The sequence below is a fragment of the Gekko japonicus genome, unplaced genomic scaffold (assembly GCF_001447785.1).
Source record: "Gekko japonicus isolate JY-2015 unplaced genomic scaffold, Gekko_japonicus_V1.1 scaffold1442, whole genome shotgun sequence".
Classification (NCBI taxonomy): domain Eukaryota; kingdom Metazoa; phylum Chordata; class Lepidosauria; order Squamata; family Gekkonidae; genus Gekko; species Gekko japonicus.
Window position 1 is genome coordinate 63,652 of NW_015163646.1, and position 19,168 is coordinate 82,819.

At 47.8% G+C, this 19,168-nt stretch overlaps 1 protein-coding gene across 1 annotated transcript in view; it reads left to right on the forward strand.

Annotated features, from left to right (window-relative positions):
- The window catches only part of HMHA1 (histocompatibility (minor) HA-1), an 80,062-nt gene that overhangs the window by 36,319 nt on the left and 24,575 nt on the right, over nt 1-19,168 (forward strand). Inside the window, exons 4-9 of the mRNA XM_015407640.1 lie at nt 551-635; nt 3,986-4,058; nt 11,207-11,285; nt 13,642-13,779; nt 15,198-15,262; nt 17,613-17,723. Of these exons, the coding sequence (XP_015263126.1) occupies nt 551-635; nt 3,986-4,058; nt 11,207-11,285; nt 13,642-13,779; nt 15,198-15,262; nt 17,613-17,723 (551 nt within the window). The remainder of the gene's footprint in view (nt 1-550; nt 636-3,985; nt 4,059-11,206; nt 11,286-13,641; nt 13,780-15,197; nt 15,263-17,612; nt 17,724-19,168) is intronic.

Genomic DNA, 19,168 nt, shown 5'->3' on the forward strand with positions numbered 1-19,168 from the left:
GGGGGGGGGAACACGCAGATCTGTCCTCACAGAGGAGGGAGAGCTCGTACCTGAATAAAACTTGGTCTTAAAGGTGCCACTGGACTGTCTTGGACCAGGGGGACCTCTGCAACTTACCTGGCTGCTACTTGCTCTGACCGAGGGCTGCTGGGAACAGGGGGTGGGGCTTGTTGCATGTGCCCGCCCCCTGGGCTCTTTACTGCCGGAGCTCTGCTCCTGTGCGCTCCTGCAGGAAATGACCCCAGGACTTGTTGCAGGAAGTCTGCACCCACGCTTCTCTCGTCTCCTTCTTCTGCCATTGTTTTATTTTGTAATCTTTTTTTTCTTTTTGTGCTGATTTCTGCACTGAGATGACCTGTAACGGTTGTCAGTCAATTGATGTTTGCAGGTAGTCAGATTTTTACAAAACAGGGGAGTGCCGAGAGACACGGAAGCCGGTATAATCCTGGACGGTCCTGCCCTGCATCTTTTAGAATGTCTTTGGTGCAAAGTGATGCGGGGCGAGGAGAGAGGAGGAGTCTGATGGTGTTTTTTTCTCCCCACTTTGCAGGGTTCAATTATGAAGCAAAGAATGAAGGAGACAAGCGGGAGTTTGAAAAGGCCCTGGAGACGATTGCCGTCTCTTTCAGCAGCACGTAAGTGAGCGCCTCGCCCTGACCTGGATCGTGGCCCAGGCTAGCCTGATCTCATCAAATTTCTCGGAAGCTAAGCAGGGCCAAGCCAGAGGTTAGTCCTTGGATGGGAGGACTGCCAAGGAAGTCCAGGTGACTCCCCAGAGCCAGGCAATGTCAAGCCACCTCTGTGTGACTCTTGCCTTGAAAACACTACAGGGTCTCCATGAGTCCGCTACGATTTGACAGCACTTTTCGCCACCAAGTGAATACCTTGGGTGAGAGCACCGATCCACAGCTGCTTCCAGAACTGATTTGCCCCATAACATTGTCGAACCATTCCAGTGTGTGTGGAAATTTAAGAATGAGCCCATCCAGTTGTTCTTGCTCTGAAAGAGCCAGTTTGATGTGGTGGTTAAGAGCGATGGGTTTGATTCCCCACTCCTCCACATGCAGCTGCTGGTGTGACCTTGGGTCAGACAAGTTTTCTCAGAGCTATTCTCTCAAGAGGAGTCCTCGAAAGAGCTCTCTCAGCCCCACCTACCTCACAGGGTGTCTTTGGGGAGAGGAAGGGAAGGAGATTGTAAGCTGCTCTGAGAGTCTGAGTGAAGGGCGGGGTATAAATCCAATCTCCTCTTCTTCTCCTCCCCCTCCCCCCCTCCTCCTTCTTGAGAGCCAGTTTGGTGTGAGAGCCAGTTTGGTATAGTGGTTAAGTGCGCGGACTCTAATCTGGGAGAACCGGGTTTGATTCCCCACTCCTCTACTTGCACCTGGCTGGATGACCTTGGGCAAGCCATAGTTCTCATAAGAGCTGTTCTTGAAAAAAGAGTAGTTTCCGTGAGAGCTCTCTCAGCCCCACCTACCTCACAGGGTGTCTGTTGTGGGGAGGGGAAAGGAAAGGAGTTTGTAAGCCGCTCTGAGACACCTTTGGGTAGTGAAGGGCAGGGTATAAATCCAATCTCCTCCTCCTCTTCTCTCTTCTTCTTCTTCTTCTGCTCTCTCTGTCATCTATTTTGGTCCACTTCATTTTCATAACCGTGGCAAACAATCTTCTCTCTTCTTTTCCGCCTTGTACACCATTTTATGCCCTTTATACATAACCCCCTACAAATATGCGGTTGACACACCAGTAACACTGAAAAACGAATCTAGTTGTTGGTGGCAGGGTGAGGGAATTGGTACGAAGGACTCGGAGCCTGCTGTGAAAATACAGACAGTATATGACCTCCATTTTTCTTTCATGCAAAGGAGAATTTTTAAAAAATCAGACTGGAGAGTCCCATTTGACTCATCCAAGGCAGCATCCATGCAGGGAGGATTCTCTGTTTCCCTAACATTGTGCCGCAAAGGCGAAGGCATTCACCCTGGCGACAGAGTGTTCACGTGGGGATTCTGAACACACTTTCCTCCATCGGCAACCCCTTTTTCTTCTTTTTTCTCCCGCTGTGCCATCAGAGGGCTTTTAAAAAACTGATCATTGCTATTTGCACTATAGCATTACAACGGCATAAGAATTTATTGCCAAGATCTGCTGGTTCTTCTGAATGACCAGCTTTTGTAAAAAAAAGAAGAAGAAGAAAGAAACAAGCCTCTAGCTCTTATCATTGCAGAGACATGCCTTTCCCCTCATACCTCTTGCTAAGAGTCTAGTTACTGTAAATACTGCTGAACAAAGTTTGAGTCCAGTGGCACCTTTAAGACCAATAAAGTTTTATTCTGAGTATAATTTTTCGTGTGCATGCACACTTCTTCAGTAAGTGTTCACGCACGCTTACGGTAAATACTGCTAGATCCAGGTGGGTAGCCGTATTGGTCTTAAGCAGTATTTACAAAGTTTGAGTCCAGTGGCGCTTTTCAGACCAACAAAGTTTTATTCAAGGTATGAGCCTTCGTGTGCACGCACACTTCCTCAGATACAGAAGAAGAAGGAGAAGAGAAGAGATTGGATTTATACCCCACCCTTCACTACCCAAAGGAGTCTCAGAGCGGCTTACAAACTCCTTTCCCTTCCCCTCCCCACAACAGACACCCTGTGAGGGAGGTGGGGCTGAGAGAGCTCTGACAGAAACTGTTCTTTTTCAAGAACAGCTCTTATCAGAACTACGGCTTGTCCAAGGTCATCCAGCAGGTGCAAGTGGGGAATCAGGCCCAGTTCTCCCAGATTAGAATCCGCACACTTAACCACTACACTGCACTTAACCTCTGCCTTATATGTATGGACATTTCATTGTATCTGAGGAAGTGTCTGTGCACACAAAAGCTCACACTGGACCCAAACTTTGTAAATACTGCTGAAAGAGTAGTTTAGTCCACTTGTACCCGAGGCATCAAACTCATTTGTTATGAGGGCCGGATCTGACATAAATGTCACTTTGTCAGGCCTGGTCATGTGTGCCATAAAATGTAACACAAGGTACCAGAGACATAAACTTTATAAAGATTATTTCAGATGCCAAATGGCAGTAGCAGGCTTGACTGGATTAGGTGTGATATGCGGAGGGGTAGTAGGCGTGGAGATATCAGCATTGGCAATGAGACAGAAAACCTAGGTCTCAATTCGGTACGGGAGGATTCAGTCCAGAAGGATGCAAAGAACAAATGGAAGCAAGTCTGAAGAAGTGAGCGGCGGCTCACGAAAGCACGTAACCTACCACAAATTTTGTTAGTCTTTAAGGCAGGGGTCATTTCATAGAAAAAGAGCTAGGGGAACTCATTAGCATAACTCATTAGCATATGCCACACCCCCTGACATCAGGGGCCCGATGGTGGACCTGCAAGGCCAGCGGGAGTGCGAGGAAGCCCCGCCAAGGCCCTCCCTGGCCCCAGGCAGGCAGGGGTGGGGAGAGGTGGGGAGGAAGCAACTTACCTTCCCTCTTCTCCTGCCTCCTCCTGGCTGAATGAGGGCTGGAAGCGGGGCGGCCGGAAGCAGGGGGCGGGGCTTCGTCATGTGCCCCGCCCTCTGCACCTCACCTGGGGGAACTGCGTTTCCCCGCATTCCCCCCCGAAATGACCTCTGCTTTAAGGTGCTCCTGGACATTTTTCTAGCCATTTCATTCCATTATTTGTGTTTTCATCTCCTTTTTTGGAGCTGATCTGTGGTGATTTTTTCACCTCGAAACACAACTGTAGTGCCAGGTGGTCCCATCTGGGCAGCCGTAGGGTAGAATTGACCTTGGGTGGCAGGGAAGTCCGGTCTCTTATGAGGCACTTGTCAAACACATTATAACTCTAGTCATCTACGCAAAGCTGCAAAATAGGCATAGTTCACAGTACTGTTGTCTTTTTTTTCTTTTGTGGTGTGGCAACTTTTAGGCACTGAAATGCTTGAGACTGATAAAGGAAGAGAAGGGGGTGACGTATTCTTTCTTTTTCAGAGTCTCCGAATTCCTCATGGGGGAGGTGGACTGCAGTACGCTGCTCTCTATCCCTCTTAGCGACCAGAATCAGGTGAGGTGCAACAGTGACCTTCGTCTGGGTTGCTATGCCTATTTTTAGCTCCATGCCATGGCTTGGGAAATTCCTAGAATTGGGGAATTCCTAGAGAGATCTGGAGGTGGAGCCTGTGGAAGGGGGAGTTTGGGGAGGGATTTCACCTAGAATCTATGGTATACCATAGAGCAGGGGTCCCCAGGCTGGCCATAGTGACAGCCAACTCCTTTCCTGGCACCACTGTTCCCTCTAAGCTAACTTAGTGTGAGCTAGCTCACAGTTTTTTAGCCTCCGGCTCACCCATTTTTGTCTTAGGAAGGATGGCTCCAGAGCAAACTAATTTATGCAGCAGCCAAATCGTTCGCTCACAACTTCAATGCCAGCAGCTCACAAAGTAGAATTTTTGAATGAATGAATGAATTTATTATTACAGCGCATAGCCAGCAATATAAAACCATATCTGCAAGTATATTACCATTTAAATAGATTACAATGTCAAAAAGTATCCAGATGGTAAATCTATTAAGATAAGACAAGGTTAATAAAAAATAAAATTGCACAAACATTTTAATCACTAAAACCTAAAATACGGTGTAATGTTGGACAAAATTTACAAAGGGTAAAATAGCGATAATAAAAGATCAATAAGATTAAAATCAGACAGTCCTAACCCGAATGGCTGCCTGGACACTGATGAACTTTTACAACCCAAAAACAAATTTTCGCTATCTGCTGTAGCGCTATATGATCAGAATTGGAAAGCAATTTCTCTATCTTATCGCAGAGCATCTAGCCAAAGTATACGCCCTCCTAAGTTTATTTGACTCCAGAACAGATAAATATGAGGCTTGAGCAACAATATATTTACTACTATATGGCGCTATAAAGGCAGGGGTCGCCTGTAAGTCCAGTTGGCATTCGATGTCCTCAATCCTCTGCCTAACCACTAGCTTAGCTTGATCGCCACCCATTTCCAAAAGCTCTTGGGGGGAAAACCCTAATAGCGTAATTTTCCGAACAGTAGAGATCAGCCATTCGGATTGGTAATCGTCAGTCAGGATTAGAGGCACAAGGCCACATGGATTTAGATTTATCTTTAACCAGAGAAAGATAGAGTGCAAGGTGATCATGGCTTTAACTTTCATCATGCCAGTCTCTAGCCGTACCCTTGCGTTGGTGACACACCTAGGAACTTGGAGCACTGATCTCAAAAATTTCGATTGAACCAACTCTAATGGGGCATAATTAGAGGATGGCGCTCCAAGTAGCGTCCCATAGAGCATCTGGGCTAATGTTTTAGCCTTTAAAAGTTTCAGAGCTGCTGGCACGAAATAGCCCCCTGTAGAATGAAAAAACTTGAGTATACCTTAGGCGGATTTATCACCAGTGCATGCTGCTGCCTGGATGTGAGCAAACTTAGAGCCCGAGGCTTAGATAATCATGCCAAGGTAGCGAAAGTTAGTTACCTGTTCAAGGTTCTGGTCATTTACACTCCACTTTCTTAATTTAGGTCTCCTGCCAAAGGCCATCACCTTCGTCTTCTGATAGTTAATAATCAATTTCTGTTCACTGCAATAACTAGCAAACCTCTTTAGAGCCCTTCTCAGGCCAATTGAGGTTCTAGAAAGAATAACAGCGTCGTCAGCATATAAAAGTATGGAAATAGAGCGCTGGGCCAATTTGGGTGGATGAAGATCTGTATCATTAAGATATCCGACAACATCGTTAATGTAGAAGTTAAAAAGAGCTGGAGCCAGCATACACCCCTGCCTAACTCCCTTGAGGGTGGGAATTTTATCTGTCAGGTGACCCAACCCAGTACATCTAACCCTCAGGGAGGTTTGTTCGTGTAAAGCACGAATGAGGGCTAAAAGTTTCCTATCTACTGTGGAAAGTAGAATTTTTGCTCACCAGACTCCACAGCTTAGAGGGAGCATTGCCTGGCACCTGCCAAGTGTTTTTAGAAAGTGGGCAGGATAAGGTGGAGCTTGCGCCCAGCAGGCTTTTGATTGGCTGTGCAGATTGAAAGGCGTTCTGTTAAACAGGGCTTCTGCCTGACATGTGAAAGAGGCACTCTGCGAGTTATGCCTAATCTCGCTTCCTAACATTTTGTGGTTGGCTCCACCCACTTGTGGTGGCCATTTTGTTTTTGTGCCCACCACTCTGTGTCAGGATTCCAAATGTGTCCACAGGCTCAAAAAGGTTGCGGACCCCTGTCATAGAGACTAACCTCTGAAGCTCATTTCCTCCAGGGGAACCAGGACATATGGGGTCAGGAGAGATCAGTTGTGATTCCAGGAGAACTCCAGGCTCCACCTGGAGGCTGGCCATCCTATCCCTGAGCCACTGAGCTGTGCCACAAATTGCCAGCCACGCATGAAGCTTGGTCCAACAAGTTTGGCAGTAGGGTTACCAAGTACCTACCGCGAATCGGCGGGGGACACATGCTTTCCCGCCAGAACATTCCTGCCTGTAACACACCCACGTGGTGTGGCCTATTATGCTAATGGGTTTTGCTGTTGGGTGTGGCCTATTATGCTAATGAGCCTGCTGGGCTTTTTCTACAAAAAGAGCCCTGCTAATCGGTATCTTTCACAGGGAACCACACCTGAAAGATCTCTGAGAGGGCTCACACCAAGCTCCGCCTCCACCTCCACCTCCACAACTCCTGCCTACCCTCCTCTGCTAATTTTCTCTATAAAAATACAGACTATGATTTCTTCTTCATAGCATATGAAGAAGTAAACTCTGACACATGAAAGCTCACGCGGAATAAATGTGGTTAACTCTTTCTGTTTTATCTTGTTTTTTTCCACCAGTGCAACCAAATGTAAGTTGCATCCAACAAGTTCTGATTGGTATGTATATGATACATGCATGAAGACACCCTATATTGAGTCAGACCCTTGGTCCATCATGGTCCGTATTGTCTACTACGAATGGCAGTGGCTCTCCAGCGGCTCAGGCTGAGGTCTTTCACATCACCTACTGCCCAGTCCTCTGAACTGGAGATGCTGGGGACTGAACCTGGGACCTCCTGCATGTCAAAGTTTCTACCATTGGGCCATGCCCAACCCTCCTTCACAGAGCTCCACCCCATTCCAACAGGCTACACTCCTTGATTTAGTAGACACCACCCCTTAGGTCTCAAGTGGTCAGGGTCTGAGTTTTGGCAGGGGGAACTGAAATTCCTAGAGACATGCCTGCCTGTTCTGAGACAAGGGTGACAAGGACCACAGGCTCCACCTCCAGGTCTCTGAGATATGTAGTAACTGAACTTCACCATGTTTAGCTTTCCGCTCTGGAGTTCTTGAAGCTTGCCCTTTTCCTCATCTGTAGAATTAATTACCACTGTGGAGGGGCAGAGGTGTCGAACTCATTTGTTACGAGGACCGGAACTGACATAAATGTCACCAATTTGGGCCGGGCCATGCGTGCCATAAAATGTAATGCCAGGGGGGCGGGGGGCGGTCGAGTTAATGGTGGATGTCATTTGAGAGTTCCCCAGGAGACCCCCTCCTATCCCCACCGAAAAGACAAATTTACGAAAACTTTTCCTATCTACAAAGCAAGGGAAGATAGACTGGATCGAAACACTGATCCCTAGAAACGAAAAATAAACAGCAGCTAAAAGCGCAATTCCCGAACAGAAAAGTGAGCAGTTCGGCACTACGTCTGCAACAAACGCAATCCAAAATGGCGACCGGAATGACAACGATGGCAGCAACAACCTCACTGTTAACAAAGCAAGACCTCATGGATATTCTAAAGCTCTTCAAAACAGAAATACTGGAAAATATCAACTCAGCACTTAAGTCTATGTCAGAGCAATTGGAAGCTTTACAGACATCGATGCAGAAAGTAGCACTAACAGCTGACACAGCATTAGAAGCAGTAACAGCCACCAATGAAGACATTAGAAATCTCCAAGATTCTGAAACATGGGCAAAGGAAAGGATTCTTCTCCTGGAGCACAGAACCCGAGAAAAGTTTATTAAATTTAGAGGATTTCCGGAACGAGCCGAAGGTACCGAAGAACTTACCTCATTTTTAACAACCTGGCTGACAACGACAATGACCTATGAAGACGGCATAGCCCCAATGCTGGTAAGGGCGTACTGTATAGGCCAGATTACACCATAAGCGCGCAGAGGGCCACACGACATTATGACAGAATTCCTAGACTTAAAAATAAAAAACAAAATTCTGCAAGAAGCCAAAAAGCCCAGCAACTTAAAATGTAACGGAAAAGAAATCTATGCATTCCCAGACGTCCCACCAGAAGCACTACAAATCAGAAGAAATCTCAAGCAGATCACTGTCACGGCAGAGCCAGGGGGCGTGACGCAAGCAAGCAAAAGTCCAGGAGCAGTCCGATGTCAAGCTGAGCAAATCAGGCAGCAAGATTCGAACAGGTTTAAATCACAGTCCAAATTCAGGATCAGACATACCAGAGTTTCAAATCCATAAATCACAACGATGCCAGAGGAGTCAGAGACGAAAGCAGGGTCAACGAAGCCGAGGGTCAAAAGCCGAGGATCAAGCCGATAAGAATTCCATAAGGTCTGGAGCAGAGATACAAGGATTCAGGTCCTGTCAAAACGACGTTTGCCAGCACAAATGCCTGCCAGCAACATACCTGGAGATATACAGTGCTAGCTAATTAACTCATTAGCTAGCAGGGAGCGAGGTCAAGCTCCTGTCAATATTCAGGGCTAAGAGATCTTCTGGCACGCATGCGTGCATTCTGTCTTCGCTCTCTCAGCTGCTGTCTCCTTACATTCAGGAGCCTGGTCACCGGTGGTGGTGAGTCTGATGATGAATCACTGTGATGCAGCAGAGACTGATCCTGAGCAGGTGTTTCCTGGGAGGCTCTATCCTCCTCGCCACTTAGGGAGCTTTCTGCTACAGGAGCCAGTCTTTGCCTATAAGTCTCTGCTGCAGTACAGTCCTCAGGAGCCTGTAATTCCACATGCTCCTGGCTGGCAGGTGCCTCATCAGGGTCATCAGCAGGGGCAGGCATGATAATCACAGCCTGTCTCAATGATGCAAAAATTAAATACAGATGGCTGCAAACGGGATCCCTACAAGTTAGGCTGAAAGGTGTAACATATCAAGCTGACGACATTGAAACGGGGAAAGCTCTTCTAAAAGCTCTAGACCTGTCTCCACAGCAAGACATGGAAATAGAACTCTTCAGAAAACAAAAGAGCAAATCAAACCACACCTCACAAGTGGTGCAGAATCCCCACCAGAAGACGAATAAATTTATAAGCCATTGGCATCAATGTTCGCAAGTATAGTCTAAGTGTTTAATACAGTTAAAATTCATTCAAAGTAATAAATATGTTATAAGCTCAAAATATCGATAGGAACTATAACATGCAGGCAGGAGGGAGAGGGGACACGCTTTGGGACAGTCAAGATTCCCTCAATGAGTGTTAGTATTTGTTTGTATATTCTACATGTATTGATGACAGCAATCCTTATCGAGAAGCCATTGGGGCTTGGTGTGGACAACATCTCTATACCCAGGGTTTGCTGCACAAGGGGAAAGGGGGAAGGGAAGGGAATTTTGTTGTATTATTGTTTATATGTTTTCTTCACTGTACAACAGGGTTGCAGAAAACAAAATGTTTAAAGTTGTTGATAGCAGGAATTGTGTATTGGATGGCAGAAAATAATCTATATTGTATTCAATATAGATTAATAGAATACTGTATTAAGGTGAACATTTTATCCACTAACATGGAAAGAAGGAATGCTTTTAAAATGGTTCAATACTTTAAAACTCCAACTAAACAGCTAGCTCACCATAAGGCTATCTCAGGCAATCTTTTAATTGGAAATAAGAAGGTTAACAAGCCAACATTTAAAACTAACCATCAACACACAAAATGGAAGACATAAAAATAATAACTTTAAATTGTAGAGGACTAGCAAAGGATCTACAGCAACAAAAAATAAATATAACATTTTTACAAGAAACCTACATTAAAAAGGGGAACAAGGCTTTACCCCCTCAATTGGTTTACAACACAATATTTAGCCCATGGGTCATCAAAATCTAGAGGGGTGGCTATCTACCAACTTTAAGTTCGAAAACTGTGAAAAGGACAAACAAGGCTGATACATATTTATCAATGGATCTCTCAATGAATCACCAATAACCACAGCCTCAATATACACTCCTAACAAAAATCAATGCAAATTTTTAAACAAAACATTCGCCAAATTAGACAAATTCCACAAGGGTCCAATACTGCTAGGTGGTGAATGGACATATACTTAGACAAATCATCTTCAAAAAACCGAATAAAAACAGCAGAATGGAATATAAATCACCTAACCAACTTAAAATACTTTTACAAAAATATGACCTATATGACATTTGGAGAATGCAACACTGTACAGAGAGAGATTATACTTTTTTCTCACAACAGCATGGAACACACATAAAATGTAATGCCAGGTACCAGAGCTATAAACTGTATAAAGGACAGCAGCTTGTCGCTCCGAGTTGGTGTATCCTCACTGCAAGGCCCCATGGGCTGGGAGGGGGGCGCAAAGGAAAACCCACATAGGCGGACTGGACAGCCAGTGGTGCAGCCCTGGGCAGATGCTCCCATGCTGTTTGACTGCTGCACACAGGTTCGTTCCATGATGTGGAAGCCACAGTCAGAGTGGCCCTGCCCACTCCCCTCCCAAGCAGTCTCCTGTTCCCTCCCTCGCACTAGTTGCTCACGGGCTGCATTAAGAGCCCTGGACGGGCTGCACCCGGCCCCCGGGCTTTATGTTTGACACCCCGGGATACAGTATTTTTGACTACTTCTCATTCTAGATTTGACTCCCATTTGCATAGTACACAGAGGGTTACTGTGAGGATAGAATGAAGCAAGGGGGAATTATGCATGCCATTCTGAGCTCCTGAGGAAGGGAAACATATAAAATCTAGATGGATTTGAGACCCTTGTTGCGTAACCTTGGCCTCAGCAACCTCCCAGGGGGCTTGGGAAGATAACACAGAGGAGAGCGCTGCAAGGCGCTCTGGGTTGCCACTGAAGAGAAAGGCAGGGTACAAATGAAGTCAACGAATCCGCAAAAGCCCTCTTCTTTCTTTTCTGTCACAATAACTGCTTCCTCTTTTTCCCCCCCGATCACCGCAGTCTATGGAAAATATATACACCGGGATAACTGGACAGGGGACAGAGGACCTCCCAGCAGGCATGGAAGACTTCCATTCAAGTAAATACCCACTTGGACATCCTTTTTCCCATAGCAGTAGAGAGGCTGTTGGCTGTTTGGAGGCCTCCTCCTGCACTTCCTCCTAGAATCAGACCTGTACACTGCATCTATGGTAGGATCTGGAGGCCGTTGAGATGGATTCGGAGTGCCACGCCCTTGATCTCTGGCGCAGTAGGGACGTCACAGAAACAGCCCTGTTCCCTTCTGACTGGGGTTAGTTTCCGAGTTTTCCGCTCCTGAGGCTTACCAGGATCCTGCCTCCCGCCATGGGGTCTCCCCTGATGTCACAGCTGGACAAATGGCTAGGGGCGGGGAACGCCACCGCAGATGTGGCAACATCCCTTCCGCTCGCTGTGCCCACAGTGCTTGAGGGGGATTCCTAGAGTGTCACCCAATGTGGTGGCATCGCTTCCAGGTCCTCACCTGGGAATGATGGGTCACCACATCATCCAATGTTTCCTTTCCCATATCCCCCCCCCCCAAAAAAAAATCTCCTGGGTTATCCGGCAACCCTGCAGCTCACAGATGAGCACTTGGATCGGCCCTGTAGCCAGGATTTTGTGGCTTGGGGGGCAAAATAATTTCCTGGTGGGGCTGCCATTATTTTCCATAATAAAGCAGGAGGCAGCGTGCACCCCTTTCCCTCCAGTTTGGTGTCGTTGTTAAGTGCACGGACTCTAATCTGGGAGAACCGGGTTTGATTCCCCACTCCTCCACTTGCACCTGGCTGGATGACCTTGGGCAAGCCATAGTTCTGACAAGACCTGTTCTTGAAAAAGAGCAGTTTCTGTCAGAGCTCTCTCAGCTCCGCCTACCTCACAGGGTGTCTGTTGTGGGGAGGGGAAGGGAAAGGAGTTTGTAAGCCGCTCTGAGACACCTTTGGGTAGTGAAGGGCGGGGTATAAATCCAATCTCCTCCTCTCCGCCTCCTCCTGCAACATTTAAAGGGCCCTCCAGCTGATTGACAGGCCACGTGGTTATCGCCGATCAGCTGAAGGGCCCTTTAAATCTTGCAGGAGGGGAGGGAGAGGGGCGTTCACCACCACCCTTCTTCTCAAAAGTATCCCTTCAAATGCTTTTGAGAAGAAGCAGGGGCCCTTTAAGGAAGGGGTTGGAACCCCCAATTGCCCCACCGTAGCCACGGGCCAGACAACTGCCGGTTCCGTCACCTGCACTCTGGGCGAGGGGTCTCTATAGCTGGGGGAGGGTGCAAAGGTGCTGCTGGGGAACAAGCCAGGATTAGACTTGGAGGTCCACATTTGTGAGCCACGAGCCACTCAACTAGCCACAATCGACCCACTTAAGACTGTGGTTTGATGGACCCCAACTTGCCAGGTCTCCCGCTTTGCCAGGAGATGTCCTGCCCCTACCTTTGAGCTCCAGCTGCTGCCCAGTGCAGCGGGAGCAAAATGGGGAGGTGGAATCAGCATTGCGCGACACTGTAACATCACTTCTGGTCTTGTACCGTCACAGCACCTGACACCCTGCCCCCCCAATAAATTCCCTGGGGTTGCCGGGCAAGGGAGTGTTCCTCATACAGATGATTTCACTAACCATAGATCCGTTCAATACTGGCTTTGAATGCTGCCTGAACTGAGCCTCTTTCTCCAGTGGAAAGAACCGCATCTCTCAGACAGGCTCTTTTCCCTGGGGGGGGGAGGCCTTCCAAAGTTTTACCTCCCAGAATCTGTTGCCCTGTGACAACTGTTTCTTTTACTGATTTAGAATAGGGACCCCCAACGTTGTGCCCATGCCGGCTGATACCTTTCTGGGTGGCCCGCCAAGTGTTTCTAGGAAGTGGGTGGGGGCCAGGTTGAGGCTATTGGCCTTTGGAGATTTGATTGGCGTTGCGGGTCTTTAAAAACGCTGCTTCGGATCTCATATCTTTAATGTGATAAATGACACTGTTTTACATTGATCTATACTACTCTGATCTCATTTAAGAAATCTAACTATTGTTCACTTACAACCTCAATATTGTGTATTATTGTGTTTCATTGCTATACATCTTTGACATAAGCTTTTGAGGCTATTGGCCTTTGGAGATTTGATTGGCGTTGCGGGTCTTTAAAAACGCCGCTTCGGCAACCATTGCCGGCTGTCCACAGGGATCTTAAGGGTATGACTGAAGGCAAGCTTCGGCCGCCATTTTTTGGCTGGCTCCGCCTTCTGTGGCAGCCATTCCGTGGCAGCGCCTACCATGCCGTGTCAGAATTCCAAAGGTGCCCCCAAGCTCAAAAGGGTTGGGGACCCTTGATTTAGAACATGGAGCTATGCGGTACAATACTGTAAGTACTGTTTGTGCCACCACACTTATTTCCTACCCCTCTTCTCCGGTCATCCTCCGTGTCTTGCAGACTGTCTGTCGGTGGAAGAGGTCGATATCCTTCTCCAGAAGTCTGAGGGCGGGGTGGAAATTGCCCTTCAGTATGCCAAGAATATCTCCAAGTACATGAAGAATCTCATAGCCTACCTGGAGAAGAGGACCACACTGGGTGAGCCGGGAGGGCGGCGGTGGGGTGACTGCTGAGCCCAGCTACACCATGGTGGGGTTTCGAAGCATCCCACTGTCCACGAAGAATGTCCCACCTTTCCTAAAACCGACCAAAAAATGTGTTGAGGGACAAACAGAGCCCCAGTATGAAAACATACGTAATTGTAATAGAACAATGGTCCTTTAGCACATTGCACAAGTTATACATTAAGCGAAGAAGCATTCAAATTTTTAAAAAGCATATAGAGCAAATGTGTTTCAACTGAACTGTCTCCTTCATTAGTCTCTAAAACACAAAATGCTATGGCGACTCAAGATATTTGATCAGAAGAGCTTTAATCAGAGGAAAGGAAAGGGAAAGTCTTATTGTTCCATAAAGATATCTATGTGTACAAAATAAGTAAAATGTCAAGTGTATAAACAGTATCAATATCCCACTGAAATACAGGAGTGAGCCCCTTCAGTAATTATTACAGGCCTTGGGGGGGGGGGGGGACACACGTAACATGCTGTTTCCACTGAATAATATATTTGCAAATTCTTTAAGATGCTGTTGACTAAACGTGGAGGAAATATGTTGACAAAAACCTAATTGCAAACTCCTAAAAACATGAAATGATAATGAAGCCATGATCTAGACAGAAAGAGAACGTCTAACAGCCACGCAGCAAGGTTTGGTCTAAGGCACCCTGATTTGGAACTTTAGACAGGCCCTTGCTGGATCCAGCCCAAATGCCCATAGGCCAATGGCTACTTGCATGACTCTGAGGAGCCTACGCAAAGATAGCATGAAGCCCTCCCCATGTAGTTCATCCCCAGCAGGGCTATTTTTGGACAGGAATGCACAGGAACGGAGTTCTGGCTGGCTCCCAAGTTGGCCACACCCAGCAGGAACTCATTAGCATAATAAGCCACACCCAACAGCTACATTAGGGGTGTGTGGCCTAACATGCAAAGGAGTTCCTGCTACCAAAAAAGCCCTGGGTTTTGACAACAAACAAGGTAAACAGAATAAGAAGCAAAAGGTGGGTGTGGCTGGATGACCACACTTCTGGTAACATGGGAATGTGGCCTAATATGCTAATGAGTGGTGCAGTCAGGGGGTGTGGCCTAATAGGCTAATGGGTTTCTGCTGCTGGGTGTGGCCTATTATGCTAATGAGTTCCTGCTAGGCTTTTTCTACAAAAAAAAGCCCTGATCCCCAGTAACCGATAATTCAAACATACACTACTTCTGTACGTGGAGGTTCCATTTAACCAGCCCGATTGATAGACGTTGGTGGGCCATGAATTTGTCTAGCCATCCTGAGGCAATAAGATCTTCAAGTCCAGCCCTCTCTTTGCTCTGTCTTGAATCTACCACCAAATGAGAGCTCCCCATCCTGACTGCTGCTTCTTTTATCATTCTTTTTCCTTCCAGAAATAGAATTTGCCAAAGGGATTCAGAAGATGGTGAATACCTGCAAGTCACCCATCACGCAGGAGGTAGGTCTGTATTCGAGTTGACAACTCCAGGCTACAAAGTGCCAGGAGATTTGGGGGGTGGAGCCTGCGTAGTGTTGGGTTTGGAGGCAGGAGGGACCTCAGTGTGATACAATGCCATAGAGTCCACCCTCCAAAGCAACCATTTCCTCCAGGGAACTGACCTCTGTTGCCTGAAGATGAGTTGTCATTCTTGGTGGTTTCCAGGCCCCACCAGGAGGTTGGCAACTCTACCCTGAGTTTGATATCCCACTCCTCCATTTCCTGGTGTCCAGAGATCATTTCAGGGGGGATCGCGGGGGAACACAGTTCCCCCGGGTGAGGGGGGGCACATGATGAAGCCCCGCCCCCTGCTTCCGGCCGCCCGCTTCCGGCCCTCATTCAGCCAGGAGGAGGCAGGAGAAGAGGGAGGGTAAGTTGCTTCCTCCCCAGCTCTCCCCACCCCTGCCTGCCTGGGGCCAGGGAGGGCCTTGGCGGGGCTTCCTCGCACTCCCACCGGCCTTGCAGGTCCACCGTCGGGCCTTATGATGTCAGGGGGTGTGGCATATGCTAATGAGTTATGCTAATGAGTTCCCCTAGCTCTTTTTCTACGAAATGACCCCTGCTGGTGTCACCTTGGGTCAGTTACAGTTCTCTCAGAGCTGTTCTCTCATGAGCAGTTCGCGAAAGAGCTCTCTCAGCCCCGCCTACCTCACAGGGTGTCTGTTGTGGGGAGGGGAAGGGAAAGGAGATTGTAAGCTGTTCTGAGACTCCTACGCATAGTGCAGGGCGAGGTATAAATCCAATCTTTTCTCTTCTCTTCTTGTCAGCTCTGGGTTGAGAAATGGTTAGTGATTTGGGGGGTGGAGCCTGGGGAGGGTGGGTTTTGGAGAGGGGGGGTAGCTGGGCAAATTGTAAAGCCACAGAATCCCCCCCCCCAAAGCAGCCGTTGTCTCCAGGAGAACTGATCTTGGTCATCTGGAGATCAAGAGCAATAGCGGGACAGCTCCAGGTGCCACCTGGAGGTTGGCATCCTAGGCCCAGAATGCAACTGTGGGGAAGCCTTGGGTGTCCAAAAGACATATTTTAACCTCTCCACACAGGACTTAAAGTCCCCCTTTTAATGTTACACCAGCATCTTCAAGGACAAAAAAAAGGGAAAAGGGGAAAAAACTGAACCTAAAACCTAGAATTCAGAACCTAAAAAGGTTAGTCAAGAATGGAAGAGGGCCAACTCTAAAAATCTAATTATGAAACATACAAAAATATGTATTTTTAAAAATAACAAATAAGGGCCCATTCATACCTCATATACAAATATAAAAATACAAAGGCTGATGAAGTAGACCTAACGCATTTCGGCCTTCACAGGCCTTCCTCAGAGGTCTAATACAAACAGAACATGTTGGCTAATATGTAAAAATATATACAATCATACGTATACAAAATATGAAATAAAGACCAGAAAACAATTGTTCCAAAGTTTAACCACTGGGCAAAAATACAAATGAAACCTCCAGTGCAATCACATGTCCAGTAGGTCAACTATATATTCTCCTGAGATTGTATAGCCAAATGTTCCCAATGAAATATTCCTTAAGTTCCTGTCTGTCTGTCATCTATTTACCTACCTACCTATCTACCTATCATCTATCTATTTATTATCCATCATCTATCTATCATCTATGAATCTATCATCTATCTTTTTATCCTCTATCATCCATCATCTATCTATTTATCCTCTATCTATCATCCATCATCCGTCTGTCCATCCATCTCACCCTTCCTACAAAGAGCTCAGGACAGCTTATTTGAGTCTCTCCTCTGCCGTTGTATTTTTACAACAGCCCTGTGAGGCTGGTTAGGCTGCGAGGAAGAGAGAGCTTGGCTGGCCCAGAGTCACCCCCTGGGATTGGTGATTCTGTAAGAATTTGAAGTCTGGCCTCCCCAGTCCTTGCCTGATGCTCCAACCATCACACCACACAGTCTCTTCAGCCTCTAAGCAGCAGCTCTGTCATGAACAGACCCCAAGGCCAGGTGTGCAGAACAGCAGGCGACCAGGAGAGACTGAACCGTTATGGGGAGTTGTAAATGGAGGGGGAGGAAAGCTGGTTTGCTTGCTGGCTGCCTTGATTAGCTGTAGTGGTTAGAGCATTAGTCAAGGGAACCCAGGGAGACCCAGGTTCAAATCCAGGAAGTTCACTGGGTGTCCTTGGGCCAGTCACTCTCAGCCTGATCTGCCTTACAGGGTCGTTGTAACAGTGAAATGGAGGAGGGGAACCACGCAGGTGGCCTCGTGCCCCTTGGAGTGGGAGGAAAACAATTAGCATTTCTTCCCACGTGACCTGACTGTGCGTTGTTGCCGACTCCTCAGCGGGACATGCCTCTCCTCTCCATCTACTCGCTGGCGCTGGAGCAAGACCTGGAGTACAGCACGAATTGTCTGCAGGCCACCAACAGTTTACGGATGGAGGCGTTCTTGCAGGTAAAAGCAGCGGGGTTAGGGTTAGGGCCACAGGGAGAGATCGCCCGTGCAATGTTGCGTAGCAGTTAGAGCACGAGGCCCGGATTCTACGGTGCCGATCCCGTCAGTGTACATCGAACTGAATCTAATAAACAAGTGTCCTTTGACAGAGCAGCCTTCTGCTGCAGACTCCCAGCTTCCCTTCATGGCCTGCCTGAGGAGGTCAGTTCCAAGTCGATAAATAGGTACCACTTAAGTGGGAAGGTAACAGCGTTCCATGCGCCTTGGTGTTTAGTCATGCCGGCCACATGGCCACGGAAACGTCTTCGGACAGCGCTGGCTCTTCGGCTTTGAAACGGAGATGAGCACCGCAACCCTAGAGTCGGACTTGACTGGCTTTCGAGCAAGGGAACCTTTACCTTTTACCTATAGGGTTAGGGGCACAGGGAGAGATCGCCCGTGCAATGCTGCGTCGCAGTTAGAGCACAAGGCCTGGATTCTACGGTGCCGATCCCGTCAGTGTACATCGAACTGAATCTAATAAATAAGTGTCCTTTGACAGAGCAGCCTTCTGCTGCAGACTCCCAGCTTCCCTTCATGGCCTGCCTGAGGAGGTCAGAAAGGCTCTCGCCCTCCTGTTTTTTCACAAACTAGGCATAACTATGAGGGGCTGAGGCTCAGTGGTAGAACAGTGCTAGGTTCAGTCCCCAGCATCTCCAGTTAAAACAGGGGTGTCAACCATGCCGAATCAGGCCCCCGTAGGGCTTCCACCAGGCCTGCAGTGGAACTGGCCATCTCCTGCTTCCAGTTCTGCTGCTGCTGCTGCATCATAACCTGCTTTGCCAGACTCTTTTAATCACTTGGCCATTTCATGTTTTAACCCGGGTCCTAGGCTCAGAACTCTGAGCATGAGATTTCTGTGGTGAATGTCAATCAATGAAAAGCAGGTTTGCGGCTTACAGAGCTAATGTTTTAAGCATGTTTGTATTCTAAGTTTAAAGAAATCTTTGTGTTTGTGTCCTTTATAAAGTTTATATCTCCACTACCTGGCATTACATTTTATGACACACGTGGCCCGGCCCGACAAGGTCTCATTTATGCAGGGGTTGTTTCGTAGAAAAAGAGCTAGGGGAACTCATTAGCATAACTCATTAGCATATGCCACACCCCCTGACATCAGGGGGCCGGCGGTGGACCTGCAAGGCCAGCGGGAGTGCGAGGAAGCCCCGCCGAGGCCCTCCCTGGCCCCAGGCAGGCAGGGGTGGGGAGAGGCGGGGAGGAAGCAACTTACCCTCCCTCTTCTCCTGCCTCCTCCTGGCTGAATGAGGGCTGGAAGCAGGGGGCAGGGCTTCGTCATGTGCCCCGCCCCCTGTACCTCACCCGGGGGGACTACGATCCCCCGCGATCCCCCCCAAAATGACCTCTGCATTTATGTCAGATCCGGTCCTCATAACAAATGAGTTCGA